A 27,351-nucleotide genomic window follows, 5' to 3' on the forward strand; every position below is an offset into this window, starting at 1 on the left:
GGAGGTCCGCGTGGTACAACCCCGGCTATAGAACCTTGTTCAACTTCACCTCAAACTCCTGATCCCACATTGTAACGGAGGCCTTGTGGTACAAACACGGCTGCAGAACCTTGTTAACCTTCACCTCAATGTCCTGATCCCACATTGTAACGGAGGTCCGCGTGGTACAAACACGACTACAGAACCTTGTTAACTTTCACCACGATGTCCTGATCCCACATGGTGACGGAGGCCTTGTGGTACAAACCCGGCTACAGAACCTTGTTAACATTCACCTCAAACTCCTGATCACACATGGTGACGGAGGCCTCGTGGTACAAACACGGCTGCAGAACCTTGTTAACCTTCACCTCAAACTCCTGATCCCACATGGTGACGGAGGCCTCGTGGTACAAACCCGGATACAGAACCTTGTTAACCTTCACCTCAATGTCCTGATCCCACATGGTGACGGAGGCCTCGTGGTAGAAACCCGGATACAGAACTTTGTTAACCTTCACCTCAACCTCCTGATCCCACATGGTGACGGAGGCCTCGTGGTACAAACACGGCTGCAGAACCTTGTTAACCTTCACCTCAACCTCCTGATCCCACATGGTGACGGAGGCCTCGGTAGTACTAACCCGGCTATAGAACCTTGTTAACCTTCACCTCAAACTCCTGATCCCACATGGTGACGGAGGCCTCGTAGTACAAACACGGCTGCAGAACCTTGTTAATCTTCACCTCAACCTCGTGATCCCACATGGTGACGGAGGCCTCGTAGTACAAACCCGGATACAGAACCTTGTTCACCGTCACCTCAATGTCCTGATCCCACATGGTGACGGAGGCCTCGTGGTACAAACCCGGCTGCAGAGTCTTGTTAACCTTCACCTCAATGTCCTGATCCCACATGGTGACGGAGGTCTTCGTGGTACAAACACGGCTGCAGAGTCTTGTTAACCTTCACTTCAACCTCCTCATCTCACATGGTGACGGAGGCCTCGTGGTACAAACCCGGCTATAGAACCTTGTTAACCTTCACCTCAACCTCCTGATCCCACATGGTGACGGAGGCCTCGGTAGAACTAACCCGGCTATAGAACCTTGTTAACCTTCACCTCAAACTCCTGATCCCACATGGTGACAGAGGCCTCGTAGTACAAACACGGCTGCAGAACCTTGTTAACCTTCACCTCAACCTCCTGATCCCACATGGTGACGGAGGCCTCGGTAGAACTAACCCGGCTAAAGAACCTTGTTAACCTTAACCTCAAACTCCTGATCCCACATGGTGACAGAGGCCTCGTAGTACAAACACGGCTGCAGAACCTTGTTAACCTTCACCTCAACCTCCTGATCCCACGTGGTGACGGAGGCCTCGTAGTACAAACCCGGATACAGAACCCTGCTAACCTTCACCTCAATGTCCTGATCCCACATGGTGACGGAGGCCTCGTGGTACAAACCCGGCTTCAGAGTCTTGTTAACCTTCACCTCAAACTCCTGATCCCACATGGTGACGGAGGCCTCGGTAGTACTAACCCGGCTATAGAACCTTGTTAACCTTCACCTCAAACTCCTGATCCCACATGGTGACGGAGGTCCTAGTAGTACAAACACGGCTGCAGAACATTGTTAACCTTCACCTCAACCTCCTGATCCCACATGGTGACGGAGGCCTCGGTAGAACTAACCCGGCTATAGAACCTTGTTAACCTTCACCTCAAACTCCTGATCCCACATGGTGACAGAGGCCTCGTAGTACAAACACGGCTGCAGAACCTTGTTAACCTTCACCTCAACCTCCTGATCCCACATGGTGACAGAGGCCTCGTGGTACAAACCCGGCTGCAGAGTCTTGTTAACCTTCACCTCAATGTCCTGATCCCACATGGTGACGGAGGCCTCGTGGTACAAACCCGGCTGCAGAGTCTTGTTAACCTTCACCTCAATGTCCTGATCCAACATGGTGACGGAGGCCTCGTGGTACAAACACGGCTGCAGAACCTTGTTAACCTTCACCTCAAACTCCTGATCCCACATGGTGACGGAGGCCTCGTGGTACAAACCCGGCTACAGAACCTTGTTAACCTTCACCTCAAACTCCTGATCCCACATGGTGACGGAGGCCTCGGTAGTACTAACCCGGCTATAGAACCTTGTTAACCTTCACCTTAATGTCCTGATCCCACATGGTGACGGAGGCCTCGTGGTACAAACCCGGATACAGAACTTTGCTAACCTTCACCTCAACCTCCTGATCCCACATGGTGTCGGAGGCCTCGTGGTACAAACCCGGCTGCAGAGCCTTGTTAACCTTCACCTCAAACTCCTGATCCCACATGGTGACGGAGGTCTTCGTGGTACAAACACGACTACAGAACCTTGTTAACCTTCACCTCAATGTCCTGATCCCACATGGTGACGGAGGTCCTAGTGGTACAAACCCGGATACAGAACCTTGTTAACCTTCACCTCAATGTCCTGATCCCGCATGGTGACGGAGGCCTCGTAGTACAAACCCGGCTGCAGAACCTTGTTAACCTTCACCTTAATGTCCTGATCCCACATGGTGACGAGGCCTCGTGGTACAAACCCAGATACAGAACTTTGTTAAGCTTCACCTCAACCTCCTGATCACACATGGTGACGGAGGCCTCGTGGTACAAACCCGGCTGCAGAGCCTTGTTAACTTTTACCTCAATGTCCTGATCCCGCATGGTGACTAAGGCCTTGTAGTACAAACCCGACTACAGAACTTTGTTAACCTTCAACTCAACCTCCTGATCCCACATGGTGACGGGAGCCTCGTAGTACAAACCCGGCTACAGAACCTTGAACAGAACCGCTTAATATTATTACATTTTTATCCTTCTGTGGTAATGTCTAAATTGTGATATGGGTCCATCATATGTTAAAATGTTGGATCCTGTCCATCACCAGGTTATGAGGCTCAGCCTTGATAAGTTTAGAACCTCACCAGTGGAGAGTTTATACGTACATGCTCATGAGCCTTGTTTTAGAAGAAGTCTCTTCTCTTCTCTTCGTCATCCATCTTTTTAGCGCAGGCCAGAGCTATACTCCTGGTCTTACCATAAGTAGTGACTCTCTCTCCTGCCTTTTGGCAATACAGAATAATAATTTTAAAAATCCGTGAATTCTAGAAAATTTAGCGTGACATAGAAAACTAATTAAAACAGGTACAGATATTATATTCCATTTGGATACTGAGTCACACTGGTATCCTTACAAACACAGTAATAGACAGGGAAGCTTAATGTGCCCTAAATAAAAAAAAAATCGGATTATCGTTCTAATATTCTCAAATATATTCGTCATCTTTGGCAGGGTGAATGGGATTAAGAGGTCCATAATAAACTGCATGCTATTCACCCTGTGATTAGCTATAATTCTTATACAATATGGCATTAAACATATCCTGGTTGACTGTGTAGACTTTACCCATGCGCGTCAATTATTCTACACTGTCAACACTATATATGAACTGTTTGATATCATCGCTGGCGATACCATCATAAAATACCTGAGCACCATTGGCCTATATCGTAAAATATAAATTCTAATTATTAGTAATGTAAGTATATATAAACCGATATGTACAATAATTACAATAGTAATTTTCGAGTTTATCTGTTTTGTTTCTTTTCTGGTTTTAAGCATGTGCTACCATTTTTATTTCATTTTGGATGTTTTCATCACCACATCGATAGCCATTCACAGCCTTGTGTTTTCAACTTGTTTTCGCCACGATATGGCTGCAAAATTGCCGATGTGACGTTAAGCACTAATCATTCATTCAATGACATGTTGGACGTTCATGTCATTGTAAGGACAATGCAGTTAGAGCACTTCTTCTAATTCGTAATGTTGAAGTCCATAAGCTTGGTATCGACACCAAGAACCCATTTCCTCGTGGGAGGTCACAATTATTTTGTAAAAAGTGGCATACTGGACAGTAATATGCCAAGAGCTGTCCAAACATGCGGATATGTCAGACTCAGTAACTCGGCTTACACAACTGTCTCCGCGAACAGACTACATTGTTTGTTACAAAAGAATTTTCTAACATGCAACACTAAAACCATACGGGTCCTGTGAATGGCTTATTAGACAGGTGCCATAAAATTTTAAATACTACTTTCGGACCTCCAAGGTTAACAAGTTACCGGTCCACATTATGTGGACAAGTATGTCTTGTGGAATCCCCAGCAGAGGACTAGCTAGCGACTTCGTGCCTTGAAACTGTGGATATTGCAAGCGGCAACCCTTTTTCTGTCCCTATCGGATTTAAAGTACTTTAAATCAATAATAATAATCCAAAATAAATTTCCTCTTAACTAGTGCCATTTTATGTGTTTTTAGGTGCTGACAAAATCACTGCCCAGTCCAGTGTTACGCATCTTTTAATGACGATCCAGTGTACGATTATAACAGAGATGAAGTCAAGTTATCGCCACTATCAAAGAAAGCCAAGGTAGATATTATTTTCTACAATACAATTACACTTCAACACATTTCCACTTTACTTTACCCTCTACATAATTCAGTGTATATATGTACACAGTTTTTCTCTTTTCCAAACTTCTCCCCCCGGATCAATGACATCGACACCTAACGTCACCCTGGCAGACGATGCTGGCTGTGAAAATGACACCAATGCTGTTAGGGCTAACCTGAAAAAGTCGCCTCTATCAAGGAAAGTTAAGGTAAATATTACTGTTATTAGTGATACCATTTTACTAGTCGACCTATTTCCGTACAAATTTGTAATAGCTGGAAAATTTCATCTCTGTATACCACCTTTTTCTATTTTCCAGATTTCCCCCGGAGTGCCAGGTGACAACAGTGATAACGTCGTAACTGACGCTGCTGGAGACGGAGACGCTGTTGGGGGGCACAGCTCTTCCCGCTGAAGGTAAATCGTTATTTATCTCAGTGTTCCCCGAGGAAGGAAGCCAAATGTATATTTCGTTAAAGATAATTTTTAAAATGTTGAAAAGTCCAAATCACGTACTAGATGATTATGGTGCTTGGGATAGCGGTAAAGAACACTGTCAACACATATTTGTTGGAGGCCAATGGAGAGGTAAGAGTCGTTTTTTTTTAAGGAGTGGTGATTTTTGTATTTCCAAGTGGGTTAAAGGCAAGACTACTTATATACCCTTTGACCCACGGAAGATACTCGTGCGAGAGACAACTTTTAAGAAACCTGTAACATGTGGAAGAGGATCGCGCATTGTTCTGATTGCCATCGTTGGGTACTGCGGCTATACAGAAAAAGGGTAAAGCACCTTGTGTAATTGTTTAATCGGATGAACAGATGTTAGGTCTGCAGCGGAATGTTGTTCACGCGGTTAGTGTTTTAAGTGTAGGCCGCGCTTTTAATCGTGGAGCGTGCTTTGTAACTACCAGCATGTATAAAAAATAAGGCGGTAGATCTTAAAGAAACAGGCGAGTCCCCACTGTCCATCGGGCCAATGTACTTACGTTGGGATGGGGAATTTGAAACGTATCATTTTTTTCTCATGCAGGCAATGCTCCTGGGGTCTGGTTGCAACACCTTTGAGATCCGTCTTGGCAGTGACCAGGAACAGGCTATACTTATGTCTTTGAGATTGTGCTTCCCTACAGCAACATAACTGTTATGTGTAAAATACATACAGAAAAAAGTTAGTAGTTATCTCGGTCGCTAGATAGGTTGTTCTTCCAAGAACAGAACCAATCTTGTAGATTCTTTGTTTGGCACCAATGGTCTGGCTGTCAGTCCTGATAGATGTACGTTTGAGCGAAAGATTATCGAGCTTGATTCCTTTTTTTTATCACTTATCTACTATTTAAGAATTATTTTTGAAGATACTAAAAGAGCTTATGTTTTCGTACGTCTGTTAGCCCCGTCAGTCTGGATCAAGAGATAAGTTGTGGACAAATAACAACTGTGAGCCCACCAACAGCACTTTCAAATTATCAGTAAATTGGAAAGCTCAGAAACTACCAGATGTAGCTGAAGTTGTGTGATGTCAAAAAACTTCGGATGTCAGATTTAAGAAGCTGCTTACACAGTCATGGTAATTATATTGTGAAGAAATATTTTGAAAGGTGTGCCATGAATAGAAATGTTTGGTGTTAGAAAGAGGAGAGTGAAAGAAAAGAACATTTTCTGCAGTTTTTAAAGGACAAGAAACCAAGTGAAAGGATTGTGGGCTACAAATGTGAAGTTATTTATACCACAGACAGGTGGTATTGCAAAAAAAAGCCTGGTGAACGCAAACGCACAAGAAGTGAAAGGGCAATATAAGATGACAACATCTTCACATGTGTTAATGTTTCGTATCGTTATAATGTTTTATTTTCTATGGAAGAATTTCTGCTGATGTATGGATTTTGAAAAAACCGTGTCTACGTCTTGCGTAGCATTGGGAGTATATTGAGGGGTAGCTATATTGTTTTCATTCTCTGTACTAAGTAAATATGTAAATAGTAAGATATGTTTGGTAAGTGGAATTACAGTAGGCTTGCGACTCAATCTACTTGAATAATTTTCTTTTTTGATATCTGTTGACATAAGTAATATCGGGATATGTAATAGTTATTTTTTGACATTTAACATAATAATTGGAGTAAAGCACACGCATATATCACCCTATTCATTTATATACCCCCAACATATGTAACATATGAGGTATGTTATATATTATATAGTTGTATATGGGAACATATAAATGGTTGGTTTGCTAGGGTAATTTTTCTGTAAATTCTATGTTGGGGTATGTAATATTGATGTATATATGCTAATCTTTTGGGGTATAATTCTTGTAAAACTTTTTGTGCATAAAAAAAATATTTTTTTTATATATTAGATGACATGCTTGGTCTGTTGGGTATGAGAGAACGGCTGGGACAATTGTTTTGTAAATTCTGGGTTGGGGCATGTAATAATATGGATGTATTTATGTTAGTCTTTTGCGATATAATTTTTAATTATCTGTCTGCGTACAAACATATTTTTACATATTAGAAGATATGCTTGGTCTGTTCGGGCATGAGAGGTCTACTGGGGGAACTTTTTGTAAAACCGCTGTTGGGACAGGCCTATGTAGGTGTATTCTTGGTCTGTTGGGGTGTATAATATCTAGGGTTTTTCTGAATTTTGTAAAACCTCTGTTGAGGTTAGTAGGTCTATGTACATGCATGCGTGGTCTGTTGGGGTATATAATATCTAGGTTTTTTTTAAATTTTGTAAAGCCTCTGTTGTGGTTAGTAAGTCTATATACATGCATGCGTGGTCTGTTGGGGTATATAATATCTAGGTTTTTTTTTAAATTTTGTAAAGCCTCTGTTGAGGTTAGTAGGTCTATGTACATGCATGCGCATGGTCTGTTGGAGTATATAATATCTAGGTTTATTAAAAATTTTGTAAAACCTCTGTTGAGGTAATTAGGCTTATGTAGATGCTTGGTCTGTTAGAGTATGTAATATCTGGGCTTTTCGGTATTTTTGTAAATCCCTGCTGGGGTAAGGAGGCCCATGTAGATGCTTGGTCTGTTGGCGTATAGTTGTATATAGGAAGATATGCTTAGTTGGCCTGTTGGGGGAATTTTTTGGTAAATTCTATGTTGGGGTATGTAATATGGATGTATACATATTGGCCTTTTGGGGTGTATTTTTTTTTAATTATCTGTCTGCGTAAAAAAACTTATTTTTATATATTAGAGCAACAAGAGTAAACATCCGTTGAACTGTTCGCCGTTTCGTTGTTCTTCTTGTTTTAGAACAGACAGGATTGTTACATGTCTAATTGCTTGTGTTGGGGACTTCCAAAGAGTTCTTGTAAAGTTCGAGCCCTGTAAATGCACCGATGAAAAGAACTGTGATGAGACTAAACGGCACTATCAAGATATTCTGGATGTAGTTGTGGCATCTAATAAAAGTGCGTTTACTTCATTTAGATTGGATAACGAATGAGTTGAAGTTTTATTCTGTAAGTATATCCATACCGCACAACAGAGACCTTTGCTTCCGAATCTAATGCAACTGACTTTGACACTTTCACGCGGACAGGCAACAATGGAACGCGGCTTTTCCATCAGTGCAACCATGATGGTGGAAAATCACTCGGCAAAGTCGTATTCTACTCAACGGACATTTCATGATCATGTATCTGCCGTAGGAGGAATCCGTAACGTAGAATTTACGAAGCCTCTGTTACTGAGCATTAAAAGTGCAAGCCAGAAATATGGCCAAGATCAGGATCGCAGGAAACGGAACAGGACAGAAAAAGAAAAGCCCATTTGTCGGAAATATCGGAGAAGAAAAAGAAGAAAAAATTGAAGAAGACATAAAGTCATTGAGTGAGTGGCGTGATGTGTTAGCAGAAAAGGCGGGAAAGAGTGGAAAACAATGAAGGAGAAGGAACCTGAAAAAGAAAGTCAAGAAAAACAGATTCGCGAACTTGAGAAAGGTCATTCGTAATTCCGTATTTTCGGAAAGGCAAAAGTGAATACAGATGCAGACAGTATTAAGGTGCGTTAACGAACGTTGAATAAACAGTTCATCAACAGTGTGTTTTAATCCTCGTCCCCAGTGGTTAACAAAAATGGATAAAATTAATTGTAGACGGAACAAACTGTGCGTAATGGTTAATTTTCTCAAGTTTCAGGACAAAAAAAATTATTGTGGATGCTTGGAGATAATTTTCTGTTTCAGATGCTTTTTTGTTTCAGATATTTTTTCTTGGATAGTATATGTACGTATAACTGCATTCTTATTCAGTTAGTCCTAGAGAACAGTGTATCAAAATGAGTTTGATCTTCATAATATCAGAAATCAAGTATATCTGAGTTCGTGTATCAACAAGAATAAAGTCAGTTTCGAAATGTATTTCTCACTTTCTTGTTCATTGTAATACTGGGACGGCGCATTCCAAATGAGCTACTGCATCCCCCTTCTAGCTAGTGGGTATTAATACGTTGAATTCTAACATGAAAATAAACTATACATCTGACAGTATAGCATTTATGGAGCTGTAACGCCGCCACAAAATTATTGAAATACTATTAATGTGGATTGAATACCTTACCCATTCAACCTGTACGTGATAGGGGAGGTAACTCTTGACAAACAGCCGAACTCGCCAGTGCCAAAATGGCGGGAGCGTACGTTATTTTTCATGCCGAGAAGTTAAGGCATGAAGGTAAATAACAGCCTAGCTTCGTAGTATTGTACACAAACTGAATTTAGAGTTGCCGGCATGGTAGTTAGCCTCTCGAAACTGGCAAGGGGCGATGATGCCATTCACACACATTGTGACTGGATGCGGTTTATACTATGGGAGGTAGGACAACAGATCCACTCGACAAAAAGTCCACCCCTAAAACACCTCAGGACAAAATGCCCGTCGGACAGAATACCCTGACGTATGTCAAAAGCGGACAAATACCCACTGCCCAAAAGAAGAAAAACGAAATAAATGTGATTTTTAGCTTTTTTTGATGAAATTCGGGTATTATTTGTGAAATAAGTCCTGTAAATAGAAATATATGTATATTCAAAACAGGTTTTGTGTATTATTATGCCTTGTATTACAATGCTTTATTGCATGGTGTATGTATCTGTCTGTTTGTAGGAATACCCAAATGCGAGTTTAAATTATGAACAAAAAAATATACCTAATGCAGTAATTATGGTAATATTATATTTGTATATTACAAAAGCAATAACTTCAATACAAAACTTTATTCTTTAGGTTTTTAGCCTCTCTTCCTGAATGTTTTTTTTTTACTTATATTCAGTGTATATGTTGAAACAAGTTTGGAGAGCTTATGTCACTCACGCCATGTGGAAATAATCCCCTGTTAACACCTCTGTTGATAATTGTTCAGCAAGTCCAAACCTTTTGATTGTTTTCTTACTGTCTGCTAATAAATACCAAAGATGGCAGTGCTCAAGGCGAATTGCAGAGTCATACAAGGATACCGTCACCACTGACTTGGAGTCTCGAAACATGTCGTCAGCCACAGACCATAGTCATGATCCAGATTAGTTTCAGTTAGAGGCATCTAAGAATTATTCAGGAAGAAAGTTTTGTATTGAAATTATTTAAATCACATTTGGGTATTCTTACAAACAGACAGATACATACAACACCCACTAAAGCATTGTAATACAAGGCATAATAAGTTGCATAATAATACACAAAACCCGTTTTGAATTTACATATATTTCTATTTGTAGGACTTATTTCACAAATAATACCTGAATTCATCAAATAATGCTAAAAATCAACATTTATTTTGTTTTATTCTTTTGGGCAGTGGGTATTTTGTCCACTGTTGACATGTCCGACGGGCATTTTGACCTAAGAGTTTTTTGGGGGTGGACCCTTTGTTTAGTGGACTTTTTGTCTGTATCCCTACGCCGTGTCCACGTGGGACTGGGTGTAAGTGTGACATGTAACATATATCGCTTGGATTTTGAATTCTGGTATTTTGAATTCTATACTTAAATTCGGTTTTTTATGTCGTGGAAAGTCCTGGAATATATTTTCTTATCATCTGTGCGAACCCTGGATCACAATCAACAAAATAACGACCACTACCTCGAGTTTGTTCCAAACCGAACTAGATAAACCGGTAGGAATACATCGAGTACAAAAACACGTTGTAAATTAAATTAAGATTTAGGCATTACCGAATTTTATACAATAAGCTGATAAATCCATTAAATTCCGTAACTGTAGATCAACATTTGTAACCACATGGACCCCACAATTCCTTTTTGATTTTGTTTCTTATTGCATAGAGGTCATAAAGGATGCTAATTGAAGAACCATCGACAACTCACATGACTTCCATACAAACTCCAGTATTACACATGTATGTGTATTGTCTGCTTTGTTCGTGTGATTGCAAGACCAAGACGCCCTCCGTCCATTCTTTGTCTTCTTGGCCTGCTTATTCACCAAGAATACAAGGGCTTTAGTGTTCAAAATATTCATTTATTTTAATTTCAACTAAAAACCACGAACAAAAGTACGCAAGCTTACTGGCGTTCTCGGCATATGTCCTCGAGCTTGACTTACGCCTTCGTCAAAACACGTGCCCTGGCTGTTAGGCTGCGACGGCCTCGCGAAAGCGCTTTCGCTCAGGCCTGACCAAGCCAGTCAGCTCTAATCTTCTGTCACAACAGTGAGCGGCCACCGCGATGTCGGTAACGTACTTTGAAGCCTCATAGTTGTGCCTCCTTCTATTCTACTTCCATGGTTTAAACTGGGCGACTTTCATAGGCAAAATACTGTTGAAGTGTAGAGGGCCCTGGTGATGATTTACGATCATATAACCATCATGTATTCATTTTAATACTCTTTTACAGTATTTATCAGGTCTGCAGGGGTATGTTGCGATATATCGCTGGACCGAAACCATACTGCCGTAAGATCATATACTACATAAGACAAAATAAAATTCATATATAAAGGTCATATTATGCTAAAACGTGTAAACAAAATTTTGGGTGAAGTCGATATCAGGTTAGGTAGCTGGTGCCAGTCTCCGCCAAAACTCAGCTTACTGGTTATGAATATAATCTGTCCGTTTTATTTTTGATGGAAACATGGATTCAGAAGCAATGATGTATGCGGGTATTTTCGTCTCTTCTATGTTATAGACACATGGACGTTGTAAAATGTTTTATTTGCCGCACACAACAATTATAGAAACTGTAAAACTGTTTCTATAATTGTTTGCAAACTGTTTGCATGCTTCGAATATTATTTCCGTATTTTTATATTGGGCAGCTGCTTTTGTGTGTAATCATGTTGGCGTATCTTCAAATATATCCGCGTCGGGAGCGGTAGATCCTGGGTCGAGTCACATATAAGACCTTAAAAGAGGAAGTTGTAACTTCCTTGGTTGGCGTTCAGCGTGAAGGGGATAGTGCAACGACTGGTTGACCCGTATCGGTATAATATCTCAGGCGGGACGGCTTACTTACCTTCGGTAAGGCGTCTCAGTGAAACAAAAAACGAGCGGTGGAAATCCGTCCTGCAACAATGAGGTACATTACATGCACTGTAAGGATTCCTTCGTCGCCATATGACTGAGAAATTGTTAAGTACGACAATAAACCCCAAGCACTCACTCACTCAAATACATCGCATATCGTTTTCGAATATCATTATTGTTGCTGCATTCGTGTACAGTCAATTTTGCCAATGTTCAAATATTTCGAATACCGGTTTTTTTTACTTTGTTGCTGTAGCTGGTTTTGTGTGTAATTATGTCTGAAAAAGGTCTCCTTCAGTAGTATAAAATCCTGTTAATTAACTTTGATCTAGCCTTTGTCATAGCCGATGCATTCTGTCCTGGTCTAGAAAGTTGACATGCAAGGTTCAGAATGTAAAGCCATGGCCAGAGGTACAGGAAATCTGTCAAGTCGTGCAGAACGAAAACATAAAGAAAGGAGCGGTTGTCTGTCGGAATCAGCGTGCTCCTGGCGGTCTCCACCAGGGCTCATTCTACGAACTTTTTTATACCTGTTAAATTAAAGATTGTTGCAAGTGGTTAAGTACGGTAATACTAACGAATATACCCCGAGGAAAGTGTAAGCCAAACGTGGTCGAGTAAAACGTGTGTGTCTGTCACGTGTATTAAAAAATGGAGCAATATTAAGTCACAAGCAGAGAGTAAAACGAGTGTTGCGAAGGTTGTGTGAAAGCAGGCCAGTGCCATGTATAACCCGTGAAATCCGGCCTCTTCTTCTTGACTTAAAGTGACATTTGATAAGTTAATTACTTTGGGTGTTTGATTTTGATATCGATTCCTCTTTGTGCGTGAATTGCCGAAAACAGAATTGTTGACTGTTAACTTTGTCCAACAGCCCCTTTCGATGTTGTGCAATGAACACTGTATCAGGTGGGTATTCATTCCGACTGACCCCTGGAGGTCGTCGGTTGGAACCAGCTTGCCCTTTGGTCGGAGGATAAAACAAAACGTGTTCATATGGAACAGACCCTGAAACCTCTCACCAATACGGTCGCTGTGAGTAGTCCAGCTCATGCTGGCTTCCTCCCTAGTCGTAAGTTGGAAGGTCTCCAGCAACCTGCGGAAGGTCGTGGGTTTCCCCCATACTCTGCCCGGTTTCCTCCCACCATATTGCTGTCCGCCGTCGTATAAGTGAAATATTCTTGAGTACGGAATAAAATACCAATCAAATAAATAAATAAATAAATATGGAAAAGCACTTCATTCGGAAATTAAAGCCCGACCTTAACAGCTAGATTTCATTGTGAGGGTGTTACTGTTGGTTTTTGTTTTGTTTAATTAAGATCTATATGTGTCCAGACCTAAACCCATGTAAGCTTATTTCTATGTTTACATTTACCCGGGAACAACTACGAGTTGCTAAACTACATAACTGAACGTATGTTTATGTGCATGTTCAAAAGAGGCGAAACGCGCTAATGGTTTAAATACAAGTATGATGTTATAATAGTCACCCGAGTTTACGTGCATCGTACACTTCACTATCCTTGGGCTCCGTTAGCTGATTTTAAACGTCCGATATTATCTGTTTTCTTTTCGATGTTGTCAGTATCATATGGAAAACCCATCACTGGCTCCTGTTTTAAACATGTTCTCGCCACGACATGGCCGAAATATCGCAGAAGGCTATTTCTCAAAAACGACGTTTAAGGCAAACTATCAAAAACTGATGTTAGAGTAACCAGAAATATGATGAATAACAAAGACTAAAAAGGTACCAGCTTGACACTCAGTACTAAGAGTTTAGATCAACGGATCATGACTGGTTGGCGCTGTGCCTACATAATGTCATGTCGGTGTCTTCGTGGAGGCAGTACTTTGGTGGCATGAAATTGCACCTGTCACACGAGGGCACGGTGTACGACACACACGTCCTCGTCGTCATATGACTGGAAAATTGTTAAGTACGACGTTAAACCCTAACGACACACACTTTCATACATACATTCATGCATACACGCATATATACACACATATATACAAACACACATACATACATACATACATACATTAATACATACATTAATACATACATACATACATACACACACACACACACACACACACACACACACACACACACACACACACACACACACACACACACACACATACATACATACATACACGCACGCACGCACACATTTCAGTATAACTCAGCTTCATTCAAATAAAAATGTCATATTTGGCATGCAGGCTCATAATTAAGTAGGTTCCTAACCATTGTGGTTACTCTGCATTCAAGTCCTCTACGTTTATGTGGACCGTGGAAAGATGTGAAAAGATTTGCAAGTAGCCTGTGGATTGATGTGGGTTTTCCTCAGGTTTTGCCAGGTTTCCTCCCACCATAATGAAGGTGGTATCAGTGAAATATATTCCAGTACGGTGTGAGTCACCAATGAGATAAATAACTAACGAAATATTTTCGTTATTATATGATTAAAATGTTTATTTACCATGGTACATTTTCAAATGAGCTCACGGGGATGTCGACGTTCACCATAAAATGGCGAATATTGTGATAAACTGAATGTAACTTATGGCAGTCTATAGAAGAATAGTTACACTTTAAACAAACGTAGTTACAATCTAGACAAGAGGGATGCTGATCTGATGAGGTCTGCCGCTTTTTCTCCAATCATCACACACGTGGCGTTTAGGTTCGCTGAGGTAATTGTCGGCATGATGGAGGCGTCCGCTACCCGAAGTCTCTCCACGCCCTTCACTCTACAAAACAAACCGGAAGCTATTTGTAAGTTTGACATAACCATAGGGTCAGAAAGTAACAGTTTATAGGGATAAAGGTGGAATAAAAAGTTACGATCATGTAATGACCCGTTAAGGCAATATTTTATAGGACGTACGGCTTATTCAACAAGCTGACATTAATTTTGATTCAACCGAAGGAAGGAGCACTGTCAGATATGACCAAGGTCTGCAGAAGAACATAATGATTGTGTTGTCACAGTATTAAACGAAGAGTGTCAACGTTATCGTTAAAGGAGGCCAGAAGTTTCCTCGGTTATGTGCCTGTGGGCGGGGGTTTACTCCGAGCTGTCGAGTTTCGTTCGCGTGTAAACGTGTATGCAGTGTACTCTTTCATGCAAACAAATCCTCCAAAATGCCGTTCTTTACCAAACTCACACAGACCATGATCATGAAACGGACTGGAAGGAACATGTCCAGTTCAGAGGGTCCCGGTTTGGATTGCTCGATGGATTTTATTGATTGGTGTGTAAAGGGTTGCTCAAGCATTTTTCACTCATATGACCCCGGTCATGTGTATATGCATGGAAAAAATGCAGCATGCTGTCGTTGTTGAGCACTTCCCTTTGTATCACTGTGTTTACACAATAATACATAGCATGTGTACGATAACTCTCATGGCTGCCATAAGGTTCGAATGACCTGTCCATGCTTCGTATAGTACTCATTCCACAGCTGAGGAAAATAGATATGATGTTTTAGATCATAGAAAATTGCTAACTCACCTGAGTTTAGGATCCACCACTGTGGTTGGATCGTACATGCTGCCCATCTTACACGTCCCGGACGGGTGATACGTATTTGTAAGTGTCCTCGCATACTCGGCCCAGTACTCGTCTGTAAATGGAGCTTTGTGGTAGTCTGGCAGTACACGCCCGGTATACCGTGCGCCCACAGACTTCAATGGTTTCGTCTTCACTAATTCCATCACAGTTTTTATACCTAATATGAGAGACGTAACATTTACACATTAGTAAATATGGACTTCGAAACTAACATTCGTATACCAGTCCTCAACGGTAATGAACGTAATGGGTCAGTTAAAGCTAGACCATTCTCCAAAACAATGTTTACGAACAGAATCAAAAAACTAGAAAAGTACCGAATGTAAAGACATTAGGGCGGATTTATGCAAAGAGAGAGAGTTAACAGAATAACGCGAGCAGTGTTCTAGGGAAATGAATTAGATCAGTATTCAAAAGGTGTAATATTCTTCTCCACAAATTGTACTTAACATATCTCAGTTGGGCAGTAGCAAACGGAATCAGATTTTTTTGCGACTTAACCAAAAACATATCATAGGAAGTCATTTTGGTGAAAAAACTCAAACAATCTGAGTGATCAAGAAACTGACACGTCTAAAAAATAGATCATTTTGATGCTAATATATTTTCTGACAATGACTGCAGTTGCTTTCAAAACACTATCAGTCAACATTAAAGGCGAAGGAAACAGAGCAGAACCTAGAACAACCACCGTGCGTCGCCAAGCACGTAATTATCTTGACACTCACAAGCAGCAATAAGCAAAAAAGAGCCGACGAAAGAGAGCTAAGAAGTTAAAATGCCACACTGGTTTTGGTGTCTTATGTCTTCTATGTTAAATGTGATGACAACAAAGCATTTTGAGTAATTCTAGACAAATGACGACCCATAAATTGCGACTAACATCAGCCGTTTATCTCATGGTGCTAGGAGGCGTGTAAATTGCTACTATTTAAGCCTTCACATGAATGGTTATAATAAACCTTCTACTGACAAGAGTCCACATATTACCGGTTACGTGTGACTATTTGCCAAATATGACACTATCATCGCTACTCTGGTTTTACTCTCTGTGCTGTAAGCCATTTTTTAATATTGATACCATATCAACCTGTAGGTTTTCCTTACCTTCAACTATCGAGGTGACGTCCCTTTGATCTGCCAAGGTGTGGTGCTGTATCACAGGTTGACGGAGAGGATCGTCGCTGGCAAGTCGCACTGTTCCTCTGCTTTTTGTACTGGTATTGAGAACAATCACGCTGAAGCCGTACTTCCCTTCATTACCTTCGAAGATGGCATCAAACACCTGCGGATCGGAATAAAGTGGTACCACTGAGTATTTCCTAGATTGCGATGCTAATTTTTTCAATGAAACTGGTCTTTGGGAATCTGACTTTTGGATTTTGTATCACCGGTTGATGACCTGAACTGTGCGTTTGCGTTTTATTCCCCGTAACGTCAATGCATGCACTAAGATTTCCACGCAAGGATTAGTATTAAAATTTGCCGATAATTACAAATGTCTAAGACCGTTTACCTTACCTTGTTTCTTATACCAGCCATGTTTTTGGGTCGACCATTCTTGCCTGTGCCTATTAATCCGTTGATGCCTATTAGCTGTACGTCAGGGTTCGGATTTTCCTCAGACTGGTGCTTTGTTCGGATCAGAGCTGTCCATTCCAGTCCAGTCGAGGCTATTGGGCCTGCAAAGTCAATACTGTCTATGAGCCAAAGATTTCAGATGCGATATACACGTGTTAGGTGTCTGAATAAGTGGCTAAGGGTAGAATATCCCACGGTCTTTTAGCAAAATTTTTATCGTGGAATATTTATTTCGACAATAAAATTAATGAGTACGATCGCCTCACAGGATCTCCACACAAATAGAGCTCTTCTTCGGCAACGTTATTTCACAGCTGACATCATATCTGAATTATGCCACAGCATCGCTGGCTGTGTTGTTAAATGTTTACAGGCGATAAATATGTGTCTCTTAAACATTTCTATATACACTTTTCTAGGTATAAACAGAGTTTTCTGAGGTGCAGACGAGATAGAATACAAAAGCAAATAAGCCTTCTCAACTTTCTACATCTTTGTATTCTGACTGCAGTTCCCGAACGTCTTGTTCTTATCAAGGAATGGAGTATAACAGTTCGACAGGCTTTATATATGGCTATGTTTTAGTGGAGTCAAGTACGGGCATGCCAAAGCGTTATGAACAGCTATGCACAGAGAGCGATCAAAAAGGATAATAATACTAATCTTTATAAATTAGTTTAAAATCAAACAATATAACACGGTATTGTTCGAAATCGCAGTCGGAAAACAAAGATGCAGAAAATTGAGAAGCTTATTTGTCTTTTTATCTATACACAGTTATAGATTATATATTTGAAACATTTTTACTGGTTATCTAATTTTACCTAACGTTTGCGATATTTTAGCTGGCTTACAAAAGCATTCATCGCGTCCCATTTTTTATTATATTCTCACCATAATATGGCTAGAATATTGTCGATGTGGAGTTCATTTAATCATTGCACATACGTAGTTTTGGGAATTACCCATGCTATTATTCACCTTGAACGTCCTTATTGCTTGACGCCTGGTATACGAATATCTGTTTTGACGCATAAATTCACATACTAAAGTTTGACAGGTGGACAATGTGTTGATGAGCTCATTTCAAATGGCCCCTGTTACATGGTTTAATACTAAGAGCTTACCAGCTCGCTGCTCTTCGTACAGATCCAAAGTTGCTTTGGATGCCAAGATTTCCGATGTGACAGACAATGGTTGGTCGATTTCAAACTCGAGGCCGATTACAGCCGCGTGATCCTGTAAATTGTTTTCCAACCGGCAGATCTTGATGTACTCTAATCTGTAAAAGTGGCAACATTATGGTATTTAGAAAGAGAGAAACAAGTAGCATGAAAATCTTCAGCAAAGTTGAGTTACATGTGTATGTACCAAGGAGAAAACTGGTTTTACACTGTTCTAAAGATATTAGGGGATATCAAAGCTCGAACTAAGTTTATATTTGCTAAAAAAATAATATAGTGTATATGTGAATGAAAAATAGTACACTGATGCTGTCATCACAGCTGTCAAAGAAACTCCCAAGACTCCTATAGGAATCTGCATGATTGGGCGTCATTCAAACTTTTTTTGCACATTCGACCTTTGACATCGTATCATTTATCATATGTCTCTGTGATATAGATAAACTGCTGTTCTAATTGAAAATATTTATATTTACTATTTGCTTCGCTGTTGTTGCACGCCTTGGAAGAAGGCTTTCCGTTTTTAAGACGTCGGTGAGCATTACTGGTGGGGAAAACAGGAGTAAACTCTCGACTTTATACGGGGAACAATATATTGGTATAAATATTGATAGCCATTGATATACTCTGATAATCATATATATAGTAAAACTGTGATAATATAATTACCCCATGATTTTCCAGATGTTCCTTTGGTCCTACACCAGAAAGCATTAAGATCTGTGGAGAACAGTATGCCCCTGCCGCTAGTATCACTTCCCTTCGTGCTCGGATTGTTTCTAGGTGGCCTTGCCGGACGAACAGAACTCCTCTAGCCACGTTGTGGGTTATCAACACCTGTAATATCATCCATTCATAACTAAAAATGTCCGACCACTTTGCCCTCAAAAATTTATGTAATATTTGATTTATTTATGTGACTGAAGGTTTACGCTGTACTCAAGAATATTCACCTATACGACAGCGGCCAGCATCATGGCGAGAAGAAAGGTAGGAGAAACATTCTTTACAGACAAAGGTTCCCATGTGTGAGGCACAAATATGCACACCACATTGGTCGGGAAAATTGTTCTACCAAGTATGAGTTAAGTGAAGTGTCCAATTCACGGTTCAGGTTGTCAATGAGTGAAAAAAATTCAAACGGTCCCCAAAAGACCAGTAAAGTTGGAAACCCACCAGTAAATACCCTAGCGTTGTGAACCCCTTACTGTCACCAAGGACCGATAGTCAGATAAATTAAGTCTTCTGAGATTTTATATAAAAATTATATATATATATATATATATATATTATATATATATATATATATATATATATATATATATATATATATATATATAATATATATATATATATATATATATATATATTTGAATAATTAAATTTATAATTATGCATTATACCTTTGTGACGTAACAATGCGTAACTATGTGTAGGTTTTGACGAGATTGAGCAGGTCGAAGAAAGCATTCTGCGGAACTTTGACGAATTCCATCACCAACTGTACTTTGTGCCTGCATCATACCTTCAAAAACAAAGAATAAAAAAATATATTACCTTAAACAATTTAAAATATGTAGCCGTAGCACTTTTAATGGCCGAGTGGGATAGAAGGTGTATGCTGAAAATTTCCTAGGTTAATGAAATTATATATATATTATATTATATATATACGATTTTATGTATGGTGAATTGTAACATTAAAGAATATAACCACAGAGATTAAAAACCAGAGCACAGCGTGATAGTTGCCAAATTGTCGCACGTAACCGGTGAAATATGGCCTCTTGTCAGTTTACTACGTAGCCGTAGAAGGGACACGGCGGTTTTCTTTTATTTTTTCCACTCCTAACCGTACGTTTTTTGTTTCTTTTTCCATCGGAAAAAAATTAAAAAACCCACAGTTAAAAAAAAAGAAACCACCGTGTCCCTTTAACGGCTTTCGAAAATTGCTTGCGAAATGCAAATGAAACTCTATACATGGATTTACTCGTGGGTCTCCCACTTCACTGGTGTTTTGGTAATTTGACCATTTTAAGTTTTTTCACCGTTTGACGATGTGATCTGTGATTTGGATACTTCGTTTATCCCAGTCTTGATAATTATTTTTTTGTTTTCTGTGACAATCGTGAGAGGTAGTCTTAAATCAGTATTACCGATGGGTTCGTCTGTGTTACAATCCGTTGCTTTGTAACCCATTTCTTTGCCAGCTTCCATGAAAATGTCACCTAACGAGGACGCCTTTGCTTCGGAAACATGATTTCTCCACTGCGTCCATGAAAACCTGGAAAATGATACATCCTGACATGAACGGTCAATAAATACATGTAGATTGAAACGCCATCGAAGTATCTGTGGGTAATTTATACGTTGTGCTTTGAATAATAAAATTTCCTGTGACACGTATTCCTGTCCTTATACCCGTCTGTAACACCTATTACTGTCCAGACGGTCTTCAACACCTATCTTACAGTCCAAACACCGGCCTGCAACATATCTTACAGTTCAAAGACCGGTCTATAAGACGTCTTACAGTCCAAAGACCGGTCTATAACACCCTTTACAGTCCCGAGACCGGCCTACAACACATCTTACAGTTAAAGACCTGTCTATAACATATCCCAAAGTCCAAAGGACCCGTCTATAACACAACCTACAATCCAAAGACACAAGTAATGGTCAAGAGAAGAAAATTCGGTGACTAGCACATTAAGGCCTTGTCTTACCTGAATCTGCAAGTTCATTAACAAGGCACCCCTCTGACTTCTTGAAGTAGGGAAGAACATCTTCATACCCCCAGCCTGTACAGCCCATGTTCTTCCATGTATCGTAGTCGTGAGGGGTTCCCCTCATGTACATCTGGAAGTTAATAGCGCCAGAACCCCCAAGGACCTTCCCACATACGGAATTGTAAACCTGCATTTAGTTGAATTAAAACATGATTGTGATAAGAAAATTGTCAGTATGTCTTATGTCCGTAAAGCGGACTGCAGGGTTGTAAGTGAAATAAAGTTGCATGGGTATTGCATTAGAAGACAATTAAACAAATCAAGGTGTACTTCAATCCTACGGACCATGGGTGTTAATACAGCAATAATTAAACACTAACCTGGTTTTCGTAGCCTTTAAATGCGTGTTTCTCTGATACGAGTTTGAAGCCCCAATCGCAGTCAGTATTGCCCAAGCTTCCACATCGTCCGGGTATTGCAATGTTCGGGTAGGATCGGTCATCACCTCCAGCCTCTAGAATCAGTACGGTTTTGTTTGCGTCCTCTGAAAGCCTGTTTGCGATTACACAGCCGGTGCTTCCTGCCCCAACTAAAAACCAAATCACAATATTTGAAAACAGTTGATTTCATACAAGAATTATTTATTTATGTTACAGTTACCGCCTGAGATTGAGGTGTTCTAGCCAGATGTGACCCAGTGAAGGCTGACCTTTGTCACAGAAATGTCACGAAGCGACCGAGGAAACAAAAGATGGTCAAGACAGGATAACCATCTACCTTGGACACCGAAGCTAAAGACGGTAACTGACTTATACAGTTGTTTCATTGCTTGGCAAGAGTCATTCGTTTAATAAAATCACCGTTTAACGATTAAAGTCGGACGAATTTTTTTTATTATATTAAAAAATATTTTATACTTCGCCTTAATTCACCTTAAAAACGCTTGTAAAACTATGCATTTCACTAAAATATAAGCGATATTGATTTGGTCTTATCTCAAGCCTATGAAGATCGTTGCCGTGACAAACTACATAGATTTATCACATACGTTTACTTAGCATTATCGTGTATGTTCACGTCAACCAATTTAATAAGTTTTTCGAACAGAGTTTTAATTTTTCGAACAGAGTTTTAAGGTATTTAATAAGTTAACTTACGTTAGCCTAAAAGAATGCTGCAAATTTCTCTGTTTACATGTCCATCGAACACAAATATATCGTTGTGGTTGTGTTACACACACTGCGTGGTTGTAACACTGATACGTATGCCTTTGTGTTTGTATTACACACACACTGTGGTTATACCACCGACATATATGTTTCTGTGGTTGTATTACACACACTACGTGATTTCTGCAGGTAGCATTTTTTTCAGCAGTATATACCGTGTATATCACTCGTGTCAAGTAATTTTTGGAAAGTCGGTTTATAGGTGCAGGAAACCGGTTTGACCGGAGAAATCACTGAGCTTTGCTGTGTATCCGTTTTATAAAATGCCTATACATATTTTGGCATGATCATGTATAAAAAAAAATTGATCTTGTCTCTGGCTCACTTACACGAAAATTTTTATGCTGATAGTATTAATAGTAATGAGTCTCTGTTCTATTTACACCATTTTCTTTTCTGTGTGGTATTGATTTCGTTCTTGTCAATAATGCAAGTGTCTCAGCACACCGCCATAAAGACCAATGGTCAAGAGATATCTGTTCTAATTAAGGAGTCCCATCTGATTGGGTACGCATGAACTGTGGACCATTTTTGACAGAAGCTAAGTTCAGGTGACCATGAAAATTAGTCGACCTGAGGCAAATTATACGCTTGATAATTAAAAATATCTCGTGACCTTTTACTAACCGTAACTGCCGAGCATAACGGAGCCAACCCGCATGTGTATGACCCACTTAACACGTCATCGTCGGCACTTGTGCGAATGTATTTATTTAATTGGTATCTTTAGTACCCGTACTCTAGAATAGTTTCCTCCCACGATAATGCTGGCCGCTGTCGTATAAGTGAAATATCCTTAAGTAAGGCGTAAAACACCAATTAAACAAATAAATAAATTTATTAGTTTGTTTTCTTATCACGCCAAATTTACGGCAAGAAGGATAGGCTCCCCGTTAACATTGGCCATTATCCTTCCTCTCAACAATAAACCCAAGTGCCCTGCAGATATGGTGTATTGCTGTTTCATAATGAGGAATTTGTGCGTGTTATCAGGATTTTAATTAACGCGATATCCCTGCAAACACCTTCACTCTAATTTTATTAAAGTTTGCAAGGAATTTTAATTCACTCTATTGTGAGTAAATATAGGCGGAGTTTAAAAATTCTCGAGCCCAGGGCTTTTATTTATTATGCAACTAAAATTGTCATAAATTGCACGTGAATAAATAAAAGACAGAGAACATGAAAGAACTAGCATTGTTACTGGTGCTTGTTCTAGTGTACAGCATCAGAGTAAAATTTTAAACTTCGTGAAAAAAGGTGATGTGACGTCAGAGTTCCTAGATACCGTCAGTATGGCTCATAAAGCCCGCCATAGTATTCAAATAGTTTGAATGCCTTTCAACACCCTTTTAACAATCTAAAAAAATAAATGAAAGTATTTCTATGCATGATTTTCAGTTGTCTGTATGTTGACCCTTACTTCATAGTTTAGCTCTCTTTTACTTTAGGTTCAAAAGCGTTTGATGTTGAAACCATGGCAGTTTACGTTGAACGTTGTTTCGGAAATTGGTCTCCGGATTATTTACTCGGAACATCCCATATGGCTGACGCTTGGTAAACGAATGTCTCTTGGGATCAACTTCTGACGTAATAAAATTTAATTAAAAACAAGAAAAAAAAAGAAATTTAGAAGTGAACGACGGCGTTATGTAGATTAAGGCCGACAATTTTAACCGCCGCAAAATTCGTTCAGGACAATTTTCATTCCGAAAAATAGTCGACAATGGTTTGTCCCGGGTTTTACAATTATATGAACTAGTTTACAAGGAAAGGAGAATTTAAAATTAAAGCTTTTACTTTTATTCACATTACGGTTTGTGAAAATTGGTACTTGTACTAATACACAAATCAGTGGAACTCAACAATATGGTAGAAAAGAAAATAAGCCAATCTGGCAATCGGCCAGTTTCAATACCGCGTTTTCTAGATCTTACATAATAAAAAATACAGTGGTTTTGGAATTTTAACTAAGGTTTAAACATGTCCATCTAATTTTGATTTTATTTTGAATGTTCTTTCCATAACATAAAAACTCATTGATTCCTCCCCGTTTTAAACATGATCTCGCCGCAATATGGCTTAAATATTGCCGAAGTGGCGTAAGCCATAATTATTCATTCACTCATTCATTATAATGTGAATAATGGGGAACTTACCAATAATGTAATCGTACACCGGTCTAAGTTTCTGTTGAACACGTGTTGGCTCCATTTTCACACTGCCGGACGGACATTCCCATCGGACGTTTTTATATCCTTAGTCGCCAGGCCAATTCAGTGCAACAAACGTAACCTACCAAGGTATACATCTGACCGTGACGGCTCGACCAATCACTGACGTCCTGACGAAAGCAGTCAAGCACACATCACATCGTTGTGACCTCGTTTCCGTTACTTTCACGAACTGCCCCCATCAGCAGTGTTATGTAGATTAGTTTGTAGCGTTATTTTATTTTTTTTTTTGCTGTAAAGCTTTAAACCTAACGCGTAGCTAAAAAAATAAGTGTAGTTGAAAACACTCCTTTATGTACAAACGCTTTTTCTTTCTTTGATTCTTTTCGTCATAAAAATGAGAAAATTGTTATGTAAGCCGTATATCTCTAACTTTGAATGTGAATGGATGAATTAAAGCCACAAGTTGACAAAAACGCATTTAAACCAGAAGTTGAATGTTGTTCGATATGATAATCATAACATAAAACTGAACACACAAATAAACTGACGTTTTTAAAGCATAGAGTAAAACGCAAAACTTATTTAAAATCTGAATTCCATCTTAGCATTGTCTAATCACTTCTCGCACAAAATTGTATGTAGTAATGTATAAAAGCTATAATTAAACCTTCTTTATACATGGCCGGAGTTCACAAATTCATTTGGAATATTTTTAGACCGTAGTGGACATCACGTCGAATACATACGGAGGCAGTTTGACCAGTATATTTTATCAGATTTCAAATATATTTATGGGTGCAGAAATATAGGACATAAACAGTTCTGTATTTTAGTCTTAATCGTTGAGACGTGACGAATAGCGCTACCTCAATTGCTATAACAACCATACTCAAGTATTCGTTAAATATAGACACAGGTCAGAGTGACGCCGTTAGAAAACTTGTCCCTGTCTGTTGACGTTATAACCAAAGCCCATGTCAAATGGCCGTCATGTACAACAAAACATTTTCAAATTTGTCCTCAAAGTTGATTTTGTACTTTTGCAATATACAATATACAGAAAAGTTTATTTCCGCAGGCCCTACATTTTTTCCGTTCACGTTGGTCATTCCCCTTTGTAGTTTGCTCTCTGGTGGTTTTTGTTTGCTTATTTTGACAGAATAGTAGAGCCCTGCAATAATGTCGACTGCATAGTAATTCGGCACGTCGCTATTATTCGGCACGTCACTATTACGATAATAGCAATGTTGTATAACACCATTTCTCCCCTTTTTACAGAGCATTGCGGTTAGCGTCCGTAAAGTTCAAACTCATGATAGGTGGAGAACGATACAAACTTTCGCTGGCTTAGAGTGACTTGTAAACAATGAACTACACGTAACTGAATGGGATGAGCTAGGTTAAGTTACTTTTTTACAATAAACTGAAAAGTCATTTCGAAACTTAAACACAGTCTTATTATTGTTTCCTGTGATAAGAATGTTTCTTAGCAGAAATGCTATCACTGGCTTATACACAGTTAGTGTCACTTAAGTCCATGTTTGATTTGCTGTCTACCAAAGTCGATGACAAGGGTTTTAATGGTCATTGGAATATAGTCGACATCAACCTGTTGTGAGACTCCACGATTAGTTAATTTCTAACAGAATTTGGTAGGCATGAATTTATGGCAGGGAAGATTATATGAAACAGTCGCAAGTGTTCCATATCGTCAATTCGAAACATTTGGGGCTATTTCACACCGCTACTCTCGCAACTGCTTTGCAGGAAATGAGTTACCCTACTCTGCAAATAGTGAGCAGTTCGAGACAACGAAGACATCTACGATTTTGGTTTTGAGGTTGAATGTTGTGATTTCCCGGAACCCACACGTGGCTATTTTAGTTCCAACGGAAAATAAGTGAGTTCCAATAAATTGTGTTTCTGAAAGTTGTATTGTTAAACTCATAAGTGTTTTTAAAACCACACATACTCAAATGAAAACTGAACAAAAACATTCCCAAATGAATTCTGAAATGTTTGTTTAACAAAGATTATATACTGCCAATATCAGAATGATTGAAGCGTTCAAGTCAGTACAGCTTCCTCAACCAGTAGTTCATCGTGGACAGCAGCCTGTACCATATCACTCTGATTTCGTACTACTGAGGATTGCTTCTCTTTTCATGATTCTGTCCTGTTTGCGTAATTTATATACATTCTTAGTTCTTTAGTGGTTTATGTTATACGTCGTTTTGGGAATTGGCCTTCCAGTTATTGACCTCGAACGCCCTTATCGGTTGACTGGTATACGAATGTCGACGCATAGATTAATACACTGTCTCGGTGGTTTTGTGTTTTGATCCTCTCCTTGACCTGTTTCCAGCTAGTCAGTGCCTCTGCCAATTGAACTCAGAACGTCTGGACCCCCGATTGACCTTGAAAATCTGTTCCTAAAAGATTGTTCCCGTCAGGTGTGAGGATGATAAGTCTCTGGGGGTAGTGCTGAGTTTTGACTTTCTTCAACAGCGACCACCCCTATCGACTTTATGCAGCGTTGGTTAGGGGCTGGGTGGTCGTCTGGTGGTCATCTCCTTTCTCCTTCCATCGCTAAATTTGCTCATGCCCAGAATAGTCAATGAGCAGTTCCAGCCCCTCTCCCCTCGACACCTCTTCACTGATGAAGGCGACTGGACGCTGACATCTTACACCAACACACACAAGGAGATGTTGAGGAAACCTGAAATATATGTTACTTATTAAAGTAACATATAAAGTTATCTGTGCATTTACCAGCATTATGGTGGGAGGAAAACCAGGCAGAGCCGTGCAAGCCCACCATCATCCGCAGGTTGATGGTGGGATTGCCAGACATTT

The 27,351-nt window shown here is 39.7% G+C and overlaps 1 protein-coding gene across 1 annotated transcript; it reads right to left on the reverse strand.

The window, feature by feature from the left end:
- Nucleotides 1–14,626: 14,626 nt before the first annotated feature.
- On the reverse strand, nt 14,627–24,532 carry LOC135477795 (glucose dehydrogenase [FAD, quinone]-like). Its single transcript, XM_064757999.1, is given in 11 exon segments — nt 14,627–14,771; nt 15,536–15,752; nt 16,703–16,880; nt 17,117–17,277; nt 18,304–18,427; nt 18,429–18,458; nt 19,030–19,197; nt 19,764–19,885; nt 21,087–21,276; nt 21,470–21,678; nt 24,478–24,532. Coding segments are annotated over 11 exon segments (1,599 nt in total).
- Nucleotides 24,533–27,351: the final 2,819 nt, after the last annotated feature.

Source organism: Liolophura sinensis, chromosome 11, assembly GCF_032854445.1.
Source record: "Liolophura sinensis isolate JHLJ2023 chromosome 11, CUHK_Ljap_v2, whole genome shotgun sequence".
Classification (NCBI taxonomy): Eukaryota; Metazoa; Mollusca; class Polyplacophora; order Chitonida; family Chitonidae; genus Liolophura; species Liolophura sinensis.